This window comes from Lissotriton helveticus, chromosome 2_1 (assembly GCF_964261635.1).
Source record: "Lissotriton helveticus chromosome 2_1, aLisHel1.1, whole genome shotgun sequence".
Classification (NCBI taxonomy): Eukaryota; Metazoa; Chordata; class Amphibia; order Caudata; family Salamandridae; genus Lissotriton; species Lissotriton helveticus.
The window spans coordinates 736318174-736344484 of record NC_136059.1 but is presented as its reverse complement, the minus strand read 5'-3'; the positions used below and the strand labels follow the sequence as shown (position 1 = coordinate 736344484).

At 44.8% G+C, this 26311-nt stretch overlaps 1 protein-coding gene across 5 annotated transcripts in view; it reads right to left on the bottom strand.

The window, feature by feature from the left end:
- PPIP5K2 (diphosphoinositol pentakisphosphate kinase 2) overlaps positions 1 to 26311 on the bottom strand; it is a 1596028-nt gene that overhangs the window by 1127704 nt on the left and 442013 nt on the right. For all 5 annotated transcript variants that reach the window (XM_078675453.1, XM_078675448.1, XM_078675449.1 and 2 more), the window contains exons 12-14: positions 10863 to 10938; positions 10649 to 10758; positions 7867 to 7952 (exon numbers count right to left, since the gene is read on the bottom strand). In XM_078675453.1, the coding sequence (XP_078531579.1) occupies positions 7867 to 7952; positions 10649 to 10758; positions 10863 to 10938 (272 nt within the window). The remainder of the gene's footprint in view (positions 1 to 7866; positions 7953 to 10648; positions 10759 to 10862; positions 10939 to 26311) is intronic.

The window sequence follows — 26311 nt, the reverse complement described above, 5'->3', positions numbered from 1 at the left end:
TTGTTTTAATTAGGGGATGCGCCCATATTTCAATTAAACTTGTATTTACTTTTTGGACACATCACTCTATTTTAACTCACCACATACATATTTCCTTTTTTGCACTGCACTTTATCATTTGTAGCCATCAACCTTTCAGCTGTTCATTTGTGATCCTAAAGTGATTGTGGGCATGATCCAGCCCCCAAGCGTTTGAATGGTGTTGTCTCGATGATCAAGGGACTTACCATTTCTGATAACTGGATGACCAAATGATAATACTGATCACCAGTTTGAGTTGATGGCAATCCAGAGCAAGGAGCTTTGATTTTACCACTGATCACTTTAGCATTTCGTTCCTATATATGAGTTATTTTCTCTTTTAGGCCCTTCCCGGTAACCTGGGTACTAACTTATTGTTGAGAAGTGAAGGGTAGCCTGCCACAATATTGGCCTTTAGACTCCCGCTTCTTCTTTTTTTGTTGATAATATGTACCATTTGGGGATGTGAACCAGGGCTAGTCTTTACATATCCCTATGACCCTCCCCTCCCCGTTCTGTTGTAGTAGAGGCAGCAGTGTTTAGCATGTGTGTGAAAGAATGCCCACGTAAATGCCTGACATATGTCCAGGAGTAGGACTCCCCTAGCTAACGGAGTGGTTACAGCGGTAGCTCTGGTGGAGTGAGCTCTTAAGACCTCGGGGGGGGGCTGCATCTTGGCCATTGCATAGCAGATGATAATGCTAAGGATGATCCATCAAGAGATGGTTCTCTTTTGAATTGCCTACCCTTAATTGGGCCTGCAAATCCAATAATGAGTTCATCGTCCACCTAGAATGATTTATCAACATAGAACGATAACGTTCTTTTTAGATCCAGACAATGGAGTCTCTCCTCGTCTTTAGAAGCATGAGGGAAGGAAAACAAGATAAGCAGGGTGATGTTTTGCCCGACGTGAAAAGGTGTGACCACCTTTGGCGAGAAGAATGCCTGGGTTCTAAAAACCAGCTTGTCTGGGAAGAAGGAAGTGTGGGGAGGATTACAGGATAGCGCCTGCAATTCGCTAACCCTCCTGGCAGATGTTATCGTTACAAGGAAGACAGTTTTGATTGTTAGGAGCCGTAGAAGGCAGATGTGCATTAACTCAAAAGGGGAACACATGAGAAAGGTGAGAACTAAAATCAAATCTCATTGGGGCGTAATGAAATGCGTAAAACAAATATGAATTTATTGGATTCAGGTGGTACTTCTGTACTTTTACTTGCACTAACTTTACCTCACATTAAATTCAGTTCTTTCACATGCTTTTTAACGTACGGAGAGTGCAAATTCTAAATTCATTCATGTATATTGATATTGTGACATGGGAAATTACAGTGTCTCATATCAAAAAGCCATTGAGTGTGTTGTAGGGTTCCTGTGGATAATACATCTGGATACTTCCAGTTTCAACGAACTTCCAACATTTATCCCCTGATGAAGGGTTCAGTTTTGAACCTCGAAATGCATTGGGACTTTCTTGCCTAAATTTGGAGCTCTCGTTTGAAAAATGTGCTGTTTGCATTATATGTTTTTGATTGTGACATTGCACATTTAATGATTTCTGAAAAACGCATTATAATCAAGTGTACAATGGTTTTTGTTTGAATGATGTAAATTGATGATATATACTGCTTATGGTAGGCAGCAAACATGATGACATGATAAATTGATATGCCTTTGAGCAACTGATTCTTTTTTGATTATTTTGATTAACATACTGAGACAACATTTGTTGTCTAAACGCAGTGCTCCAATCAGGTTGTGGTTTTCCTCAGCCCTCTTGAGATTGTTTAACATATAGAGAGACTGTTGGGTCATATCTCTCTTTTCAAGTGGTAGCACGCACATGAGATTAAAATTAGTTTACCTTTTCTAATACATTAGAGTTTTAAGTTAGAAAAGATAAGGTGTGCAGGAACACTTCTCAATTGCAAAGTCTAACACTTGGGCAGCTTCAGGTCCGTGACCTCAGTCACCCTTTGGACCACCATTGCACAGGAAGCTCCTTCCTCCATTGCCACTGTGGGAGGAGAGAGGCGGACAGTGTCCAGACCGCTGGCATTAGCCAGGTCCTCATACCAGTTGTCGTCAGCCATGGACACTACTAAGGGGTCAGTGTAGGTATAGGGATCCACAGATCCCTTCCATTTATGTTCCTCAGTAAGTCCTTCAGTGAAATAGGGCTCTGATTTGAATTCAGACTGTGTGGGCTTGGCCGACGCTGAAACAGACGTCGTGCGACACCAGTCCACCTCATTATCAGCATCAGGAATCACAATGGGTATTGTGCCACCGGAACGGTCTCCAGAGGAGGTTGCGAAGTTGCGGCCGATCCTGATCACCAATAGATCTTAATGGGTCGACTGGCGCCGTGGGCGGACCTGCCGGCAGAGACCCAGTCGAAGACCCTCCTAAAAACTTGGGATCTGAATTAAGTAAGTGAGGGGTTTGACTACCCAAAAATGAGTATCATGGCCTCATACAATTCTCGGAGCTGGACAGGGTTCGCTCCGGCTCCAGGAACTTTGGGGAAGCTCGGAGCAGACCACGTTTCCGACTCCGGCTGCACAGAAACCTCCTGCAAGCAAGGTTGGGCTTTATGGTGTTGTGCCCTTGCGTCTTTTGAATGGGATAGACGCAGAGAAGTTATGTTATGTTATGTTATGTTAAATCTGCTTATATAGCGCATGGCTACCCCAGCAATAGGGCGTCCCAGCGCTGCGGACATCCCTAAAGACCAAGCCGCACAACAGAAGAAAAGTTAAATGGAGGAGAACAGCCAGGTTTTAATTTGTTTGCGGAACAGAAAGTGGTTAGAAGTGGCCCGAACCCCAAATGGGATCGAGTTCCACAGCTTCGGCGCCAAATACCTAAAAGCGCGACCGCCTGCTCTGCATCTACGGATCTTGATCATGCGTGCCAGAGATAGATCAGCCGATCTAAGGGCACGCGTAGGGACATAGAAGGAACAGAGTCCCTGCAGGGTTTGCGGACCAGTGCCATACAAGATTTTATGGGTAAGACATAGGCTCTTAAACTGGATGCGTTGTTTAACCGGTAACCAATGTAGCCGGTGAAGAATAGGCGAGATAAGGCATTTTTTTGGAAGCCCAAATAGAATGCAGGCTGCGGCATTCTGAGCTCTCTGCAACCCGTGTATCACTGTCTGATTAGAACCCAGCATAAGAACATTGCAGTAGTCTAGATGGGATAAGACTAAAGCCTGGATTATAATCTGACGGATACAGGGCTCAAAGAAGCCAAGAATAGGTTTCAGAGAACGTAGGCGACCATAGCAGGTGCCTGCCACTCTCTTAGCGTGGATTTCCATAGAGAGTGAGTTGTCCAACATCACGCCCAGGTTTTTGACAGCCTCTTTGGGGGCAGGGGGAAGGCCCAAAGTTGGAGGCCACCAGTGTTTATCCCATTTCTGAGTGTCTTTACCTACCAGAAGTACCTCCGTCTTAGAGGAATTTAGCTGGAGATAATTCTGTGCCAGCCAATTCGATATGGCCAAGATGTCTTCCTGGAACTTAGCTTGGTCGGCCCCTGTGTTCTTAGAAAAGGTGAAGATGAATTGTGTGTCATCCGCGTAAGACTGTAATTTGATGTTACGATCTCGAGCCAACATGGCCAGGGGGCGGACATACACATTAAACAGTGTGGGGCTGAGCACGGAGCCCTGCGGGACTCCACACTCCAGGGGATGTGTGCTGGATAAGTACGGCGGGGCATGCACTTGGAAGGAGCGGTCAGATAAAAACGACGCAAACCATTCTCCCTGACTCCGATCTCCCACAGTCTTGCAAGCAGTATCCTGTGGGAGACCGTATCAAAGGCCGCACTCAAATCCAGCAGGACCAGGGCCGATGTCATACCCTGGTCCTGCCCCTCCCTCAGATGTTCCGTAACAGCTAACAGAGCAGACTCCGTGCTATGTTTAGCACGAAATCCGTTCTGAGATTCATCCAGAACTCCATTCGACTCCAAATATGTAGTCAGAATGGAGTTTACATGGGCCTCCATCACCTTGGAAAGGTAGGGAAGCAAGGAGATGGGTCTGTAGCTGTCCGGTCTGGTGGAGTCTAATGAAGGTTTTTTTAAAAGGGGAACAACTTTAGCATGTTTCCAGGATGAAGGAATGATGGCCGACTGAAGTGAGTTGTTAATTAGCTTCAGTCCTTCCCGCAAAATAGGATCCTGGAATAGTCTAAACAATTCTGGCTTGACAGGATCTTCCGGGGAGCCTGACTTTATTTTTTTTTATCAGGGAGTCCATCTCAGTTTGCTCAATAGATGGTAAACATTGTAGTGTAAAAGGTAAGTCAGCAGGACCCGCAGGATTGGGAGCAGTAGGTCCATCTGACATTAGGGAATTTTAGATCCCTTTGACTTTGTCTACAAAGAAACAGGCCAACTCTTCACATTGTGCATCAGATACAATAAGATTACCAGGACCCTCCAGTGTTTTGGTCAGATCCTTTACTAAAAGAAAGATGGTTTTGGAGCGGTTAGTACTGGAGTTGATCAGATCTGTATAATATTCGGCTTTTGATCGTTTTATAAGTTTATGAAGTCAAAGAGCGCTTCAACTTCATGGACTTCTTCTTATGGGACTTACATGAAGTCGTCCTGAAGTGCGACAAGGACCAAAGAGAGTGACTCTGGGAGTGGCCCCGACCTTCCACATGAATCAAATTTGGAGTGGCTTGGAGTTGCATGGCGAGAGGCCAAATATTTCATGGCCCACTCCGGGATGGCCTTGGGGTTCATGGTCTTACACTCAGCACACGACGTGGAGTTTTGGTCCCTCTGAAGGCACCACAGACACACCAGGCGGAGATCTGTCATCAACATTTGTTGATGACAGGCACCACAAGACTTTAACCCAGTGGCTTTCTTCAGTAAAATTCCCCCTCACCCCGCAAAAAAGGGAACAAATGGATACTAGTCTTTGACATAATGTGGAAAGAAATCATTCAAAAATTAAGTGAGTGAGAGGAGTTCGATCAAGATCCTCGCTGATGGCAAGGAAAAGAAGAAACTGAGATCAGTGCGCTGGGGTGGAGCCTACATAGGCACCTAGCACCTCACTTCCGGTGCAGACAATGTCAATGACACCACGTGAAGCCGAAAGACATCACCTACCAGCACAAAGAGACTGATCAAAAAGAATTTCCGGATCCAGTGTGATGCCTGGGAATATTCTAAGGTAAGGAATCTGCAGCTAGACGTTACTATCAGATGATCTGTTACCTTTAGCAATTTTTTAATCTGCACAAAAGTCACTTTAATTCGTGTTTGTAATAAACAAATTCGCATGCCAGCATACTACAATGAAAATAACACATATTAAGTTCGATTTTTATGTATTTAAATGCCCCTTTTTAAAGCTTCCTGATTGCCAAGGATGTGGCATGCTTCTCATCTCATTTACTGGGTATCTCCGAAAATGAGAGCACATTTGTGAAATTTACATACGTGAATCCTGTGACTGAGTATATGTTGTGGAAGCATCTGTTTGCAAAAATATTAATTTATTTTTCTGTTCTGTCACAAACAGGTCTATCTGGGGGTATGCCCACAACACAAAAAAGCACTGCACTGGAAATAGGTTCATTAACTGCGTTTATGTAGACTGAGATTTGAATGCCAGACGCTGACACAGTGAATAAGGTTTTGGTCAAAAAAGGGTTAGACAAGAACATTGGTCAGATCATTTAGGAGGGCAGAGTGAAAAATGTCATGAATAGATTGACTGTAGAGAGGTCAATGGCTGATGAACTTATTGAAAGGACACTGCCAGACAGGGTCCAATGGCATGGAAGTAGCAGCAGATAGTGATAAAGATTATGTACATGCAGGGGAGTGTATATAGAAATTAACAAATGTAAGCGAGAACTCCCGGGAACCCTTACCGCCCTCACTGAAACGGGGAAAGCTAGGGGGCCATAAGGGCTTCTTCTAACTTGTGAAGTAGGCCCTATGCAAGCCCCTTCCCAAAAGATACATTTTTTTAAAAGACTGTAGCAAACCTGACAGGGCCATCATAATTGAAAAGGGTGAGCAGACCTTTTTCGCCCCACTAGAACTAGTGGGCCAGGGTATCCCTACCCTGATACCCATATGTATTTTTTTCTTCATCCCCCCCCCCCCCTTAAAAACACAAGGATGAGTCCTAAAATAGCTACCAAATAGCTACCAAATATCTTTGTTGGTGTTGTTAGCAGACTGTCAAATTATCTTTTGATCTGCTGGTCCCACAGGAGTCCTGCTGCAACAGATAAACTTAAGATTTGTACCTTAAGTTTCCAAAAACTACTGAACGGACTTGCACCAAATCAGAAAAAGTACACTTTCTAGGAAAAGATCTAGCTTTATGTCAAATTTGGTGTAAATCTGTTCATCGTTTTGGCTGTAGCACGGTCTAAAATTCCCATGAGAAATTACTTAGGGAAAACCCGTTTTAGCACCCTCTGCTTGATGGATCACCCTAAATATATTTTCACTCAAAGATTTACATTTCAGAACAATTTCATGGTGTAAATTTCGCCCGATTTGTATAATCACTTCTCCAGTCAAATGTGGATGGCTATTCACGATTAAAGAAACCTAGCATCCTGCAAGGGTAAACGAGAAAGTAGCCATCTAAGACAGCGAGATCGTCTTCTAAATGTAGTCCCAAGCATACTGAAAATAGTTCTCACTGGAAACCCCCACGTGGAAGTTGAGTTCAGAAGAAAGTTACCCCTTGAAATAAATGAGGGATCTGCTATACACTGCAAGATGAAGGGGCAGCAAAAGTCCCTGGGATTAGGAAAATGTGACAAATCTTTAAAGCCTTTCAGAAACATGTATTTTAAAAAAACAGCAAAATAGAGAAGAACCACAGTGATTTTTGTCAATAATGGGAAGAAACCTACCAGCACCATCTCAATTTTACCCATTATAAAATTGAAGAACAACTTAAAGGCAATGGAAAAGGTACTGGCCACAACAATTAATCTACCCAGCGAGATTATGGTCCATGATGTTCAAGTCTGCAAACAGGATGATAACTGGTATGTCAGCTTGTCCCTCAGCAGTCATCCAAAATTCTTAATTTCAAACTTTTTATAGTTCATTTTATTTAGTGTAGTTTGTGATGCATTTATATTCTGTGCTTTTATGGCTACTATTGTATCCGAATAAAGTTGAACTGACTGACGACTACTGTAACTTTAGACCCATGGCTGTTTCTAAACCCAGAACTAAAGTCATATTGTTCAAGGTCAGCCTGGAGTAGACTAAACGCATATTATGCAAATAACTTTACAGGAATTAACTCGGTCATAGGTCCGTAGCGTTTGCTTAACTATAAGTGGAAGTCTGTAAGCATGGTCACAGTCCATATCAAATTATAAAGAAGTTTGAAAAAGCAGTGCAAATCATCATGTATGTATTTCCGTGCCAGTCAGAATCAGAAAAGAATAAAGAGGGAAAGACTTGAGGACATATGGGTAGGACTAGGAGTGAGTGTGTCAGTCAGATTTGAGCACCTGCTCAACATTTCCAATTACTGCTATACCATGATATCAGGACATTCTTTAGCAGGAAAATAAACTACCAGTGTACGAAACAATAGCTCATTTAAAATGTTGTCTAGAAATTAATTTCAACCACAATTTATTTTGGAATCAACTCGTACTTCTGACAAAAACGGAAACAATAATCATTAGCAGTGAATGACAATACCTACAGAATCTGAGGAATTGCTAAACGGTGCTACTGGGGCATATAGAGAGAAAATAACCATACAACATAGCCACAAATACCATTTGCTTGAAAGAAAATATTTGGTTGTACCTTCCTCTTCACTAGACGTCTTTGGACAACCATGAGGGAGGTACGTCAACTGGACTTTACGATTAATTCCTGAAAAATGTCCATACCTAAAGAACACAAAACGAAACAGAACACTGGCTTTTAATCTGTAACATTTTAACAAGTAATTCATTGACAACTAAAATGCACAACTAGAAAAACTGTGAATGGAAAATAAGGTTTGTCATTTCCAAAAGACTAAGATTTCCCAAAAAATGCGTCACTAATGTAACCAATTGACTCCTAATTCGTAACATTTCTGCAACATGCTGTAAAACTTAAGACGCAGATGGCTGGCATTACACATTGCCCTTTCTGTGTAAGGCATGGTTTGCAAATGTTACAAATCACAGGTCTAGATGTCATTCACATGAAAGGTGGGGGGTAAGCCTGAAATGCCTTTCCCCCACTTTACTGCATTTTGTAGCTTAGGTCCTTCAAATGTGACCTTCTGTCAACCTATTTGGCAACAGCTTTTACAAGTTGAAGGGGGGTGGCATGTGCAAGGTCTGTAGAAACATTCACTGAATACTTAACTAAATCCTTGCAATTTTATTGACTTTCCTTTACATTCAAAATCTAATCCAGACTATTGAATGCCAGGTTCACTTCTCAATTAGCTCATATTTCTCAAGTAGGTGCTATAGGAGATGAGTGTGAGGAAATCAAAGATGCCTTACTCTTGCTCAGTTCGCCTTTTCCTTGTTCCCCCAGGCCAAGTAGTCTGGTGAATCTTCATTTTCCCAGGTTCCAGATCTTGTTGAAGTGCCGTTGGATGAAGGAGGTCTTCTAACCTAACACTGCACAGTCTTTTACTTGCCTTCATTCCAGTCAGGCCTTCGATCGCTTTCTAAATTTTAAGGGTAGTTCTACTAAGTAACAGGAGAAGGCAGAGTACTGGGATCTATGGAGAGACTGGTGGAGCAATGCTAATGCTTTTTTCTTATGAGTATGGATATAAAATATTCACTTGCTTACCATTAATCATGTTCTTGTGTCAAACAGACCTAGTATATTATTAATGGGTAAATATTAAACATACAAAGCGTTAAAACAGGATATTCTTTCAAGTGGAGACCATTAAAAAATGCAAGGCCATATATAAATACACAATGAGGTATACTTATAGTTCCAATCACATATACCAATGACAGTATGCAGAGCAAGATAGGAAGTAAATTACAGCATTGAAGTAATAACAGAATAGAACTAGAGTCTATAAGAACCTATTCCATAAAAGAAAGATAAGAGAAATGCCAGAAAAAACATGAAAGCACACAGAAGTGCTAGTTATGAATAAAAAAGCAGTGGGTGGGTGGTAAGAGGCCATGGGTGAGATGTTACTCATAAAGACACCACTTTTATAAACCATTAACTTCCATGACTCTGCTCCGAATGCTAATGTATTTTACTCCTTTGTTTCATTTCATAGTAGAGGCCTACTTCAGATTATTTCAAACCTCGTAGAGAAAGCAGGCCTTTCAACCCAACATCAACAGTGGGATTCATGACTGATTTCAAGGGCAGCAAGATTTTGTGTTGAGCATAAATAAAATTCGTCTGTACAACTTATGTACAACCAATAACAAGGCACAGATTATCTTTATATCTCAGCCAGAGGTCCGTTTAAATCACTGTTTTGCCTTTTTCAAAAATATCCTCATTGTTGTATGCTCCAAGACAGGTGTGTCAAATTCCATGTGCTTTTATCACAATTCCAACAAAGGTTGGAGTCCCTCAGCCTGTACATTGTCTCTCTCACCCAAAAAAGTTGAGAGTACCGCTACTACATAATTTTAATCAAAAGCAAAGGTGCACCACCGAATAACACAGACAAGGAGAATTTTTTTTTTTTTATCCGTGTCCACAAAAGTAATTATCAAAGTTATTCCTTTATTTTGATACAGGTTTAAAACACGATCAGGACGAACAAAAACAAAGCAGCCGACGGGTTTAGTCCTTACAAAGGACTTCTTCAGGGCACAGTAAGTCTGTATATTGAACAATGCGGTGAACAATCCAAGGAATGAGAGTAGCCAAAGGTATAGTATACTCCCGTCAGCTTGTCTATTTTATAGGGCAAGCAGAGAGATCCTCATAAATGTAGAGCGAAGAAAGTGGTCCAGTCAATCAATAAATTGGTGCCACTAATTGTATCAAGTTTAACTCGAACGCTTCGATTAGTTTTACTTAGCGTTTAATCATCGCCTTGTCTGTCAAAATTAGACAAATCTTTATACAGTCACTCCATGGTGGGATCATCCATGGTCCAGAAATGAGTCAAGAGGAGCCAATATGGTTGGCAAAAGTGCCATAACCGGCACACAGATCTCTAGGTAGTTCCAGAGTGTGTGTGTGTGTGTGATATATATATATATATATATATATATATATATATATATATATATATTAGGGATAGCGGATCAGGTGCTGTGGCCTGTAGGGTTCAACTCTCTAGTTTTACTTTCTCTCTGCATAATTCTAATCCTTCAATCCCAAAATCCATGAATATTTACATACATGCTGAGATTTTTCCTAGGCCTTTACTTAACCACATTTCTGGAAACTGATTACTATAATTGTACTAATGTACTATCCACAGTAAAGAAAAATCACTTAGCAATGCCTTTATATCTATGCCAAGCAGAGAACTTGAAAGTTCCTATTCATTTGTTTCGTCTTCCAAAGCAACATATTTTAAACAATAATAAGGAGAAACATTTCTAAGTGGGCTCTGTTGCTAAGTGGCGGGTGATATACTTACATCTCCAGCACAGTTTTTAACTGCTCAAGTTTTGCTTTGCTTTCTTCAATTTCAGAGTCGTTGTTTTGACCAAGTTCAGCGAGAAGGTGACGTGCAATATCTAAAACCTCCTAAAAGATATAAACAATGTGAACAAGGTAATCAGATCCTGGAAAGATTTTACTTTGCCCAAGGGAAGAATAATAAATATAAACAAAAAAAGCACTTTACTTGCCTGCAACTGTTTCGGTTTCTTTAGTTTTAGTTTTCCAGTTTTGTATCCATTGCACTTCTCAAAGAGATCAAAAAACCTTAAAATAAAAAAGGTAAATCAGTAAGCAGCATGACATGAGCGGGTTAGTCAATGTTATTTATTAAACATATAGCATTCGGTCTTTGATCAGCTAAAACAGATAACATGTTTCAGTATAGGCTGCTCCCTTCTTTTTTCCAATACCCATTTCCCTTTTCTAACACGTCACTTTCAAGCATTCATGAACCAATAAACATATCAGGTCTATTTTAGCCAATGTTGAAACCCTCTGTGGGCAACAGAATATATTTCATCTTACAGGGTACACAAGTCACAAAAGAAAGACTTATTTCTCAAACAAGTCATATTGTCCCAGTGTTAATGCATAATGGACACACTTTTAAAGGAATTGGTGGACTATCTCAATTCATGAGGAAAAAAACAGGACCATTCCTTCACAGCTGACCATTTGAGCACAGCTGTACAAAACGTAATTCTCCGAAATTTTTCATGATAAAAAAAAGTGTAGGTAAATCATTCTTGAATAAGTGTTCAGAAGCTGTGCAATAATATTTATTAATTTGGAAGGGGGTATCCCAACCAACTCAAGGCACTATCTAGTTCGGTGAGATCACAGCTTACAGTGAAACTCTGCTTTTCCTAAAATAAATGTGGGAAAAGTTCCAACATGTACACAAGTGGAGTCTGCAAGAATCAGAAAAAGAAAACGAAAATGCAGTAGGTCAGGAAGGGTATGAGCAAGCAGATCAGTTGGATCCGATTGCTCAGAAGCAAGAGCCCTCACACACCCAGATTAGTGGTATGCTTCATTCATCAGGCAGCTTCTCATTGGGTCGGCGCTTCAATGCACAATTGGCCCCTCAGGGGGGGCTCTTTGCCGGAGGTCTTTTTCAAAAATAGGCCATGTGATGATGTGTAAGTGGAGGTGCTGTGTGTGTAAAATGGTGTCATTGTGGTTTAAAAATCACTAAGAGAAACCCTGAAAATTTTAATACGTGGGACCTCTTGTTAAAAATTAAAATGAAGGGTGGCTGGGTTGGAGACAATGATCCACTACAGCTCACAGGAAAGTGAGAATGTCGGTCAACATGTTTCGATCCATGTATAGTCTCTGCGTATCTGAGCACTTTGCCAGGACCATGTAACCTAATTTACCAATGATTGGGATTATAGTAGTGGTAATTAGCAAGTATACCCAATCTCAAAAGTCAACCTCACAGTGTAGGTTATACCTTGATATCTCAAGTCCAACCCAATTTGAGTACGTAAATGAACCAAGCTAGGAAAGCTGCGACCTACCCCTCTCTGCCACCTTGGGGCAGAGAAGGGTCTCTCTTAGTTCTCTGGAAAATGCACTGAGCAGGGCAATATGGTAATCTGTTTGTTGAGGAATATTTCTGTAAAGGTATTCTACACCTAAACTTTTCAGAATTTGTTCTTGAGATCTTCCGAGGTAAATAAATATAAGATACCATAATATGGTGGCATTTTTTCTTTTACCTCTAGTCAATGAAAATATTAGGAAACATTTCAAAAGGTTTTCCAAGAGAGCTCGACCATGTTGGCCTCCCTCAAGCATAAGCTGGTGGAGCATGAGGAAGCAGGGCTTAGGGAAACACAATACCTAGGTAAGGAGTGGTTGCCTTGGGAGACAGGGAAGGTAAAACTCATGCTAGACTCCTGCGGAAGTCATTGGCAAGAGACCACATTATGGAACTCGTTAATTACCAGCAGGTGACCTACACATGCCAGGATGCCAATTAAAGCACTCTGGCCACATTTTACTCTGATTTATACACCTCATCAACACTACATGACCCTTCTGCCCTGACTTCATTTTTTTACACAATCCAATTGCTCTGGCTTGACAACACACCCCGCCAATTCTTGGAAGCACCCTTCACAGTGGAGAACATCATTCAGGTCATGCCCGGGAAAAGGCACCGGGATTAGACGGACTAGCTGTGGCCTCCTATAAAGAATATGCCCCATTCCTTGACTCCATCTCCTGGCAATGTACGAGGAGTCGCTGCTTCATAGAACATTGCCGCCTTCCCTCTGAGAAGCATTAGTTGTCACCATACTGAAACCTGACAAGCGGCCACACCACAGTGAATTTTACAGGCCATGGTCCATGATAATCGTAGACCTTAAAAACTTGCAAAACTGATTGCCTCCTGCATTATCCCCCTGCTTCCAGATATTGTCCTCCCAGACCGGTAGTGTTCCATCCCCAGCTGCTCGATGACACAATCTTTATACTTTATTCGCTCTCCTTCATAGAGCCAACCCCAACTCCACGCAGTGGCGGTTCTGCTTAATGCTACTAAGGAGTTTGACTCCTTCGTATGGGCACATCTCATCAAACTCGTCTCTCGTAGGGATCAGAGGTCACTTGATCAAATTGCTCTATGCCTTACCCAAGTCCCGCTAGCACATAAATGGCATGATCACACAGCCATTCCCACTTCTAGGGACACCGGAGAGGGCTGCCCATTATCACCCATACTATTTGCTATTGCGGGGACGCTGATTTTGTCTGACCCTGCCCTTGTGAAGATCTTGCTTGTTCTTCCTGAACCTGCAGCTCAGCTCAGCTCAGCTCGCCGGACCCACTGCGCGGGTCCCGCTTCGCGGGTTAGAGGTGTCATTGTTGGAGCCAGGGCAGAGACTCTGAGGTTGGTGGAGACGGGGGCAGAACGGACAGCAGGGCTGCGAGCGGTCAGGGACTCAGTTTCCCAGGAGTCCCTGCAGGATTGAAGGACCAGCACCTGGCCCGCTCTCCCTGCTAGCCACGCCCCCCGACCGAAGGGCTTCAAAAAGCCGAGTCCTCTTGCCTACCGTGGGACGCTGATTTTGTCTGACCCTGCGCTTGTGGAGATCTCGCTTGTTCTTCCTGGACCTGCAGCTCAGCTCGCCGGACCAGCTGCGCGGGTCCCGCCTCGCGGGTTAGAGGTGTCATTGTTGGACCCCCAGCCTGTGTCAAGAAAGAAGGGTGCAGCTAGGGACTAACTAACACCACTTTTGTGGGCCCTTGCTGTCAATCTAAAAAATACTCCATCACAGGTGTTGTGAGACAGGCAGGCTAACCCATTCCATCTTCAGATCCGCCTGTCCACTGGTTTTTAGTCATAGGACTGGTTTTTAGGTCTCGGTGAAGCGAGCAAAGCTCGCTCTCCCCAAAGACCTATAGTTACCGTGTGAGCTTTCCAGGAGGACAGCACTGGCCGCGCGCGGCGATTTGTTAAGGTCACGCGCACGAGAACGCGCTCGCGGCCAGGTGCTGTCCTCCTCGAAAGCTGCCTCCCTTCCCCGTGCAGGGCGGGCCGCCGCGCTGCCTGCGGCGACCCGGAAGCATTGCCGGCCAAACCGGAAGTAGGTGCTCCTCCCGGGCTGCTGCAGCCGGATGGCCATTGACGGCGGAGCACGAGCACCAACCACCGCCCTGCAGCCAGCGCGAGCCCAAGAACTTCCAGAACTCAGGTGGCGCGCGAGCCCATCACCTGCAGCTCCGAGGGGCGCGAGCTCTGCAGTGCCAGGGGGAGCGCGTGCCGCTGCCGCGAGCCCCGGAGGGCGCAGAATGTGGCTGCTGCTGCTCTGCCTCGGGCTGCTGTGCGCCCGGGGGCGCGCCGCCATGGACGAATGCACGGCCGAGGAGGGGCTGCCGCAGCGCTGCATGCCGGAGTTCGTCAACGCCGCCTTTAATGTGACGGTGGAGGCCACCAACACGTGCGGCTCCCCGCCGGAGGAGTACTGCGTGCAGACGGGGGTCACCGGCGTCACCAAGAGCTGCCACACGTGCGACTCGCGCTCCCCGGTCCTGCGGCACAGTGCAGACTATCTGACCGACTACAACAACCCCCAGGACACCACCTGGTGGCAGAGCCAGAGCATGCTGGCAGGAGTGCAGTACCCCTCGAGCATCAACCTGACGCTGCACCTGGGTGAGTACAGAGACATCTTAACACCCCCAAACCCCCCTTTCACCACAAACATACTCCAAAGCTCAGAACTCCATTCGGGGAGCATCACCCTGACACTGCACCTGGTTGAGAACTCGGAAAGTACCCCCATTATCTCATGTTTGTGCCCAACCTTAACCCACCCAGACAAAGGGGTGGGGGTGCGGTGTAACAGTGAGGCATCACCCTAGCCCCCTTCCTGGGTCAATGGCACCGAAACATCAAACCACTGGGCGCAGTTCCTGGGAAACATCTGCTTGACGTTGCACCCGGGTGCAAAGGCCAGGGAGCACAATCATCCCGCTGCACCTGAATGAGTACCTACCAACTAATCTCAACACAACTAATGAATCACGGGGAGCAGTAATACTGGAGCACACTAACGTTTCACCTAGGCGAGTACCAAAGAACGACACAACTAAAACATCCAGTATCTTCGTACCGAAGATCTGTGGGTGAACATCAGTCTGAAAGTTGCTCATCGGACCCCCCCCCCTCCCCCCCCCCCCCCCCCCACACCCCCCATCTCTATTCGGGTAGCATCATCCATACGCTGCACTTGAGAGATCTAACCAGTAAACTCAAAACATAACCTCGGGTATCAATGCCAAGGGAGCGTCACCCCAACTCAGCACCGGGGCGACCACCGAGGATCTAACATCCTAACAGGACCGTGTAGCAAGCCTCCCTCTCGGAGAGCAGATGCCTCTTGTAACCGTCCTTATACTGCAGCCCTCGTTATGGGTCAAGGACTCGCCAACCAACCCAATCTTTCATTTTACACAGTCTCCCGTAACTTAAAAATACAGTCTGGAGAGGCACAAGTTCCCAGGCCCTTAAAATAAGGGGATGGGGGAGGGACGTATTCATCCCCGAACTCAAGGTGACCTTAGTTGTAGCCCCAGTCATAAGGAATGTGGATTGCGACAGTGCTTACTTACTGCATGCTTAAATACACATCGAATAACGCACTGTTGGTGGATTCATAGAGTAACAATCTAGCCACTCAGCCTGCCTTAAACTCTGCCTTTGTATTAATATTGGTGTGTGTTGAATTCGGGGTTGTGCTCAGCAAAAAACATAAACCAAATTGTAAACACTTCTAATAATAAACGCTCTTTATTTATTCTGTACCTTCCAGCTATGTTCTATATCCTTTCTTAAGTCTCTCACTTTACCTTGTGTTACACGTTTTAGGCCCCTGAGGGCATCTATTTCCACTAAGAACCCGTCTAGCAGAACGAACGGACATTTTAGATTTTAAGACTCCAGACCATAAAAAGATGCAATAAGTTGAGGTTCTTTAGCAGCACTGCTGTTTTGAGAACTATGCCCGTGATATAAACTTGAAATGCATTGCAAGTGTCACAAGAACACTCCTCTCAGGTGTTTTAGTATTTGTTTGCAGCTGCCGACACAAATTCAACCCTCTCATTCTTTCATCGGGGTGTGGGTGGGGGGTCTTTGTAGGCTCTGGGCAAAAATGACACCTATTTGAGTATATCCGTCTGAAAGATCACCCAATAAATTGTCAGGTGCTGCTTTGTACCCCACGCACAACCTGTTTAATATTTGAAGCAGCCGGGGTTATTTTGTTGGTAATATTTGCTTATATTGCACTAGTTGGAGAGTTTGAAGCAGATTCATGTTTACCTTTAAAAAGCGACTATGCAATTGCATATTTTCGATGCCCCTAGCTTTAGTCCACTTTGGACTGTGTAGCTGCAGCCGACTTTTAAGATTTGTCCTCAACCTTCATTCAGTTAAGAGCCCAGTATGACCACAAAGGCATAAGAGACCTCTGATATGCCCCTCTCAATCTCTTGACTGCCAAGCAACTCCTGCAGTCGCTGTGATTTCCTGGGTGCGTCCTGCCAACCTGCTGCACTTGTAATGTTTTATGTGCTATCAAGGTTCAGACTGAGGCTGGTTCTGCACTTGTAATCATTTGTCTTGCCCGGAGCTGCCATACGTCAGGTGCTGAGTTTAACCATCTGCCATTATATAGAAGTTGCTTCACCTAACTGCTGAAGTGACCACCCCAAAGCCGTCAGACTTGATAGCCCCGCAACGATATTATATTAACTGCTGAATGGCAGAACAGCAACGCAGTATACAATCCAGAAAGACCACTGGGCTCTTGGTTCAGTCAGTGCCTTGCTGCTGTTGTCATGTACCTTGAAAGCGGATGTACCAAATGGCAAGCTAGTGCTTGCTAGCAGCTGCTGTTCCTATTTGATGTCTATGCTGGCTGCCCTATAAAGGTTGTTTTGACAGTTTGCAATCAATCTTTATAAAACAATTCAGAGTTTGATAACAAATTAATGCAACACATTGTAATATACAATGCCAATAGCTCAAACTTTAATGCTGCGAGACCTATTGCATTGTAAATGCTTGTTTCCACTTGTAAATGGTGCCTTTCGTGTAAAGGCTGTTCATGTTGTAATTATTTTGCTATGTAATTTGTTTCAAGTTTGTTGTTGGTGTCGTCAAATCTTGAGTATTCACCTTAAATGTTTGTATATTTGTATATATTGTACATATAACTGCATGTTTTTGAACTGACTGTTTTGATAGGAAGTTCCTTTGATGCCATGTTTTTGATGAACTAATGCAAATTGATCTCAAATGACAATAAATTTGTTTGGAATATATAACCTTTGGCTACACAGCACGCTTTGGCTGTGTGGATCTCGAATTGTCTTGAAATAATCCTGATCAGCCACCTTGTTCGGTTTATCAATTGTTGAGATCCAGGCTGGTCAGTAGTAGGATCCAACACCTTCATTTGTATAGAGTATTGTTGGAGCCAGGGCAGAGACTCTGAGGTTGGTGGAGACGGGGGCAGAACGGACAGCAGGGCTGCGAGCGGTCAGGGACTCAGTTTCCCAGGAGTCCCTGCAGGATTGAAGGACCAGCACCTGGCCCGCTCTCCCTGCTAGCCACACCCCTGTCTATCCTCGTTCCCTTTAAAGCAGGCATAGAAGCCCGCTGCGCGGGAGCGTCCCGGGAGAAGCCCGGGACAAGGGCGGGCCCTCTGAGGCCCTCCGAGGATTGCCGAGACTGGACTGGGCCAGGTCCCTTGAGGGTTTCGTTATATAAAGCTCGCCCAATGGCAAGTATTTCGCTATAATTCTGTTTGGGATCTTTTATTGCCTTATTGTATACTTGCTGTGTTAGTCGGTACTCATTGTGGCGCCTAGTAACGCCGAGTTTCTTGTTTACTCGTTTTTATCTGGTTAGCACCCTGACTGTGTTTCTTATTGCCTACCGCCTCTCTTTTAAAGGCCATGTCTTCCCGAGAAACCCGTAGCCAGGCTGCGGCAGGTGCCATAAATAAAACCAAAAAACTAACAGGCACACTGGATAATTTTATTCTCCGTACCAACTCCCTAATTGATCAGGGAATAGTCCTCATGGAAAGAAGGGTTTCACAAGATCTGGCGCATGCTAAAAGGTCGTCGTTAGGTAATATAGCCTCTGCACATACCTCAACTAAAATCTTGAGCAATTCCGTTCCACTCCCCATTGAGGTTGATGCTGTGATTCACACTACTATTGGGTCCCATTCAACTCTTTTGGACCCATCTCCTATGCCCTCCTTAACATCCCTAACATCGACCTCTTTCTCTAACAACTTAATATCCGTACCAGCCATTATCCACAGTGAGAACACCCACACCGAAAGGGGCATAGTGGAAGGTGCAATTTTAAAATCTAAACATACAACCCTCCAGGTTAATGGTGAAAATATAGCCATCCAAGACATGTTGGGTTCTTCCAATGATGTGGCTGGTGCCAGCAGCAGCACCGAGGAGGGGAGGGTTTCCTCGGGATCCATCACAGGGAGAGAAAGGGCTCAGTACGTATCCCACCCCCTACCAATGGGCATCCCAGATGATAAAGTTTCAAACAATAGTCTGGTCAGTATCCTTGATAATAGTAGCCTTGAAGAATCTTCAGAAGACTTGGAGGACCTGAATGCTCCACTCTTAAGTTCTCTATCTGACCTTATTAGGTCTCTACTTTCGCCCCTGGAGATTAGACTTCAGGGTATAGAACACCAGCTCCAGGCCCTCGTCCAGGAACTAAAACTCCAGGGGAAAAATCATGTCCAAAGGGTTCCCAATGTACCGGCTACCATTTGTAATCTTCCGCCCTTGGCTAAGACTCAAACTGTAGGGGATAATTCTATTCCTAAGCCCCGCCCTCTTCAAACCCCCACCCATAAGGGCAATAAAGTTTGTTGCAACCAGCCAGCCACCAACGCACCAATTAAACCCCTGGAATTAGCTGGCTCCACCACTTTAGCCCCTAAAACCCCTCCATCTCACTTTGAGAAACCTAAGTTCAGACGGAACATTAGTTTACCACCTGACGCCTGTCCCTACGTGATAGTTTTAACAGGCGTCCCGGAGTTAGTACCAGCCACTTCTGAACCTTTCTGGGCTCTCAAAAACAAAGTATGCCACTGGTTAGATAGAAATTTTCCTTCTCCCCCCAATTTCAATAACAAAATGCTTATGGTCGAGAGAGCTCCATGGGTAGGAGAGAAAAAGAAAATCTTACAGGGAGACTGTGTTGTTGTTACATTTGAAGACCCGCGATTGGTGGAGCACATTTGCTCTGGGTCCGCATGCAACAACAACTCCACGATCACGGTTAAACCTCTGTCATATTTCTATATGTCCCCGGAACATTACCACAATAGGTGGAGTTGGCTGAGGGGATCCAACTATGGAAGAGGAGGGATGAGGTACGAGCCCCAAAGGGACCAGAACACTTTTAAATGGGGTGGAGGTGATGACGGAGGTTGGAATACAGTACGAAGAGGAGCAGGGAGGCCCACCATTGGTGGTAACCAGTTTAATGGGGAATGGCATGGTCCTAATCTCAATTATCCAATCCCCTGCTACAATCGTTACAGTGGACTGGAGGGAGTTGATTGACTACCATCCCAGTCTTCGGGACGAACTGGAAAGAGGGAGGTGTTAGTCACCCCTGGGGAAGGATCTAAACTCGCCATGGATGGTATAGCCAGCCTGGGCACAACTAGTCTTGGTTTAGGAGAAATGGAACCCAGTACTCCAGTTAAAATCAAGGAACCACCCATAGCCCCTATTTCCATTAATATCCTGTCATTGAACATAGCGGGATTAAAAAAAAAACTGTTAACCCCGATTGGAACGATTTTATTAACACCTTTCACATATGTATGTTCCAAGAAACCTGGTGCCTGTCCCCTCAATACAAAAATCGGTACTCAACCTTTTCTATTCCTGCAGTCACGGTGGGGAAAGGCCGCCCGTCTGGTGGCCTGCTCATTTGGGTAAAGGTGAACTTAAATTGTGTCGTTACCACCCATAAAATTGATTGTAATGATATTCTGCATATCTCTCTAAAGAGTCAGCCAGGGGGTACTACTCTTGAACTGTTTTGTGTTTATGCTAGAGGCCCTCAGGGTGGTCTAATCTCGCCAACAATAGAGTTGCCAGATAGGAGGTTATCAGATCTGCCACCTAGATCCAAAATTTTAGTAGGGGGGGATTTTAACTGTACCTTTGAACCCCTGGATGACGAAGAGGTAATGGGTTTTAACACAGAGGATTGGAGACAGACTATACCCCCCTTAGTGCTTGCACCAATTAAGAAATGGACAGCGAGAGCAATTCAGCTAAATGCTCTGACTTTAGAACATAACTTACGGGCTCTTAATGGACGGACTGTCTCAGATCGCGATGGGGCAATGACCTATAATAGGTTAGGTTGCCCATCTCAAATTGATTACATCCTTCTGGACACACAATCATGGTCAGGCCTAGTTGATATGGAGGTTAGGCAATCATCAGACAGTGATCATAATCCATTATGTATGGAAATCCACTGGGCAAATGGGATCGGCACAAGTGGAAATCCAGAGTTGATTACTAAAGAGGTTTTCCCCACTAATTGTAATCGGAAATTAAAATGGAATGTGGTCAAATGCGAAGAGGAGAAACTTAATAGTATTAAAAAGCTAGTTTTAGCTGAAACCCGTAGTCTTGCAGCCGTGTCTCTAGTATCACCTAACCCTCTCGGACCTAACCTGCTAGTCTCCTATAAAAATCTAACAGACAAATTAGGTGAATTTTTTTGCAAGAGGTCCCAGAGGATTTCTACGTCAAATCAAGAATCCCTTAAGAGCAACCCCTGGTACATGGCAAATTGTAGGAAAAAAAGGAAAGCTAGCTCTCTAGCTATAAAAAGTAAGCATCCTATAGCAGTCCGATTAGCCAGACAGGAGTACCGCAGAAGTATAATATCAGCTAAAAAAGATTGGGAGGAGGAGCACTGGCAGCAGCTTAAGGCCGCAGCATGTGGAAAAAACTCTATTATCTTCTGGAAATTGATTAATGCTCTCGATAGAAGGGGGGTAGAGCCAATTTTAAATCACATTACGGAACAACAATGGTACTCCCATTTTTTAAATTTATACTGTGAGGATAGTGTTGAAGGTCAAATAATATCTCCAGCTATCGAACTCCAAAGCAAGCCCTGCATGAAGACAGGTACCAAGGAAGAGCCGTTTTCCCAGCGAGAAGTTCAGGATGCCATTTCAAAAATATTACCAGGGAAGGCAGCTGGCCCAGATGGCTTGCCGGGGGACCTGCTACTGCATGATCCTAAACTGTGGGCAGATTTCATAGCATGCTTAATGAACTTAATCCAGCATGGTCATCCTGTCCCCGAATCCTGGAAGGGCGAGGAGGTTATCACCATACACAAAAAAGGTGAAACAGAGGACCCTGCCAACTACAGACGAATAAGTTTAATAGATACCATCCAAAAGGTAGTTGGTAGGGTCATCATAAACCGAACAGAGTCATGGCTTATAAATGATAATATTTTATCCCACTTTCAGGCGGGGTTTAGGCGTAACGTCGGTGCAATGGACCAGGTCTTTCGGTTCTGTGCAGTCTATTGGAAGTCAGTGTCAATCACCAAGGGTAGTTAATACCTGGCTTTCATAGACTTGAAAACAGCATTCGATGTTATTCCACGTGCCAAACTCTGGGTGGTCTTACTTGACATGGGATTCCCAGGTTATCTGTTGCAGTTCATTATCAAACTTCACAAAGATAATTATGCAAGGATTCGCTGGGGGACCCAGGGCCAATTGACAGGGAGGGTACCAGTCAATAGAGGGGTGAGGCAGGGATGTGTGATGGCTCCGACACTGCTCTCCCTCTTTATAAATGGGGTGGAGGACCATTTGAGGGAGGACCCCGCAGATGCCCCCGTCCTTGCCGGCGAGAAAACACCTACACTCCTCTTTGCAGACGATACCCTCCTGATGTCCAAAACCCCTACGGGTTTGCAAAAATTGCTCGACCGCTTCAGTGTTTTTTGTAAAGACCGTGGGTTAACGGTTAATACCACAAAAACGAAGTTGATGGTATTGTCCGCTAATAGAAAGCTTAGGAGGGTTAATCTCTCTCTGGACGGAACCCCCTTAGAGGTGGTGAACGAATTCGACTACCTCGGGGTCAGGCTCTGCAATAATATGAGATGGGACTCCCATTTATCTAAAATGGTTTTAAATCTTAAAAGGGTCTCTGGAGCGATTTTAAAGAATCAGCGCCTCTCTATCAGTAGACCAATAGCCCCCGCCCTGGCAGTTTATGAGGGGAAAGCTCTAGCTTCTGCAGTCTATGGCTCTGAACTATGGGGCGCGGAGAACACTAAGGCATTGGTAGTTGCAGAGAATAAGTTTATGAGAGATATAGTCTCGCTTCCCCCCTCGACTCTTTTGAAACCACTATTCTTCGACATGGGTAAAAGATCAATCTCTGACTTAGTCCAAATTCACCCCTTATTATTTTGGGTGCGTCTCAGAAGGACCCCTGAATTGGTAAATTATGCTCTAGCACTGGATGAGCTAATTAGTCTGAATGTATCCAACAAAATAAAATGGCTTAATAACTTAAGGAAGTTGGTGGAGTCTATAGGTTTGGGTGAGTCCTGGGCCTCGCAATTCCCCCCATCCAAACAAACCGTTAAAAAACTATACTGGGAGTAGATAGAGGCCAAGGAACTAAAGAGCCCAAACTGGGGACCCCTGACGAATAACTTCCTTGAACACAAGCCCTTCAGAAAATTAGAGCCATTTTTGGACTTCATTCAGACTCCCCGCGATAGAACCCTGTTCTTGAAGTTAAGATATGGTACCCTCCCCCTCAATAAATTCAAGGAAGGGTGGAAGGTCAGGAGGGAGCTTGACTTAAAATGCCCAGGTTGTTCATGCCCGGAAGAATCCCTTGGCCACTTTTTGTTTGCATGTATCGCTTACAAGCAGGCCAGAGCAAAAATGGTTGAAACCTGTATGTAGGTAATTAGGAGTTAGGGACCACAGATCAGCTTTGCGTATTATTTTAAACAACACCTCTTCTATGCATATTGTTTGTGGGGTCGCTAGATATCTGGCAAGCACCTGGTTTATTAGGTCCAAGCTGCTACCTAATACCTGTCCAGACCCACTTTAAAGATAGGATCTTTTAATAACCTCCCCCCCCTTATTTCTTAAATTGTTTTTAGCTATGACATCTTCAATGGAATGAAATTGTAATACTTGATATATTGTCTTATGTATTTTTGTATGCTTGTAGTTTTATGAGATATTTTTTCGAATAAAGTATTACAACAACAACGCTATTGCGATGGCGCCCTTGGCTGCCAGATTGCAGCAACACCATTCCCACCATATGCTTGCCTCCACCCCACGAAAAATTCTGGTCAGACGTAAGCAGATGAGGTCTCTTTGTATGTCAGGAACCCCAACATCAATCTGGCCTCACTCATCTGGAAAATGATACGCTTTGATGGCTATGCATGGATAACCATCAACTGGTCTAAATTCATCTTCTTCCTGCTCACCTCCAAAACGCAACCTGTTGCACCAGAATACCCTTTGCAATGGGCAATGGCCCCAGTCAGATACTTAGGGTTTTGGATTAGAAGGAATCTCTAGGGAAGCTCTAAGGAGCTCTGGAGGTCTAATTATGGTACACTCATGATATGGCTTAAAAACCGCATGCCGGAACGGATGAGGCAACTGTTGTCCATCGCAGGGAGGACTGCAGTCGCCAAAATGAATGTACTCTCAAAGTTTTTGTATTTATTCATCAACCTCCCACTTCCACTCAAAGCAGACTTTAGAAAATGCCTTTGGTCCAAACTGATCACTCTGGCATGGGCTGGCAAACAGCCCTGGGGGGCCTGGGAAATCTTGTCCCTTTCGACCAGTTTTCCCACGTCTGGGTGCATATAACCTTGTTTTAGCCTCACACGGCACCCAAACACGATCACACAGCTCTCTGCTTCTGAATGCTCGACTCCTCCCTCTCCATGACCCGACAGGTCAACACTGTTGCCTTCAGCTGTTTCAATACCGCATCCTCCAAAAGACCTTCAAATGGATGCCCCCAAATCAAGGAAGACCATCACCCACGCACTCATAACCAGCAGACTGGACTACTGAAACACCCTCTATGCCTGGATCAACAAGTCCCTGCTTCGCAAACTCCAGACCATACAGAACACCGCAGCTAGACTCGTCCTCGGCATCCCTCGACACGAGCGCATTGCCCAACACCTGCAGAACCTCCACTGGCTCCCCATAGAAAAGAGAATCACCTTCAAGATACTCCCCAATGCCTACAAATGCCTTCATAACACCAGACCCAAATACCTCAACGAGCGAATCTCCTTCAAAGCACCCAAACGAAACCTCTGATCCGCCGACCTCGCCCTCGTCGCAATACCGCGGATCCGCAGAGCAAGAACAGGGGGAAGAGGTTTCTCCTACATCGTGGCCAATACCTGGAACGAACTCCCAATCGACATCAGACGCGCCCCCTCCCTGAAACATCTTCAGAAAGACACTCAAGACCTGGCATTCTGACTGAACCGAGCTGCTTAACACCCCCACCCCCTAGCGCCTTGAGACCCTCACGGGTGAGTAGTGCGTTTACAATTCCCCGATTGACTGATTGAATGCTGCCCTATATCTCTCCCCTCCCCCACCCCACCCCCCAAGACGACCTCAAGCTTAAGTTGACACTGTGGTTTGCATGACTTGGGCAAAGGACAGGATGAAGCTTGCGTGTGAGACGTGACTGTATGTATGCCCCGGATATAGGACTGGCAGGACATCCTATGTTCCCTGCCCCAATTATGCTGGTGCATGCAGATGTTAACAGCGATTACAAATCAACACCTTTGGGGACCTTTACCCAGAGGACCGTTTCCTTACCCCACAACGCACACTTTAAGACACTGCTCATACACCCCGAGAAGCACTTCCCGCACTCCCAAGTTCTACATACCACCTTCCCTGATGCCCAGACGCTTCATGCTTTAGAAGACTTGATCATAAATCCATCCCCACATAAACTCATCAAAAGACTATATACCACAATGCAAGACAAAGCCCCTATTTGTGTCCCGAATCCCTGGTCTGCGTTGGCTGCTGACATAGATCCCTCGCTCAACGAGGAGACGTTGCGCTACTCTATGCTCTCTAAACAATCCAGAGCCCTCTCCCCAAACTACAGACCCAGGTCGATACACTTCAAATACTTACATACATCTTTTAAATGCCTACCCAGCTGCATAAGATGGTACTGGTTGATGATGCATGCTGCCTGTGATGCGCTATGCATACAGCCACCTTTTACACCTGGCATGGGACTGTTCCTCAGTCACACAATTCTGGGCAGTGGTATTCAACATTATAGCGCTACTCCCTGCCCAGGTCCTGCCGCACTTGCCATTGGTAACCTTGTTGGGATACGTGAAAGATGTCTGGGCGGGGATCCAAAATCGCTATCCTTTTATTGTGGGTAAAGCACAGGGTTGCCATGCACTAGGGCAGGCGCCCTGCTTACACATTGGCTAAAGGACGCAACTTACTGCAATGCGTCATGGGGCACCTTTACCCCATTCAGTGAAAAAGACATCAACAAGATTCTTCTGAACATCAACCCATCTAACCACTTCAGTGACCCATTGTCCGAGGCCATCTTCAAAGAAATCAAGAATGTACTCATCCCCACCTGGACAAGGATTGTAAACGCTTCTCTAGGCATGATCCCAGACTGCCTAAAAGCAACTCAGGTGTCACCTATACAAAAAAAAGAAAGCAGATAAAACTGACCTCAATAATTTCCACACTATCGCCAACATCCCCACCCTGGCCAAACTACTTGAAAAATGCATACAATCCCAACTTTGTTCTTACATAGAGAATTTCCAACTCCTAGACCAGCATCAATCCGGCTTTCGGAAGGGGCACAGTACCGAATCGGCTCTCACGCACATTATGGATGACATTTATAAAAGTGCTGGACCAAATTGATTCCTGCCTCCTATTCCTCCTTGACCTTTCCTCCGTATTCGATAGGGTTA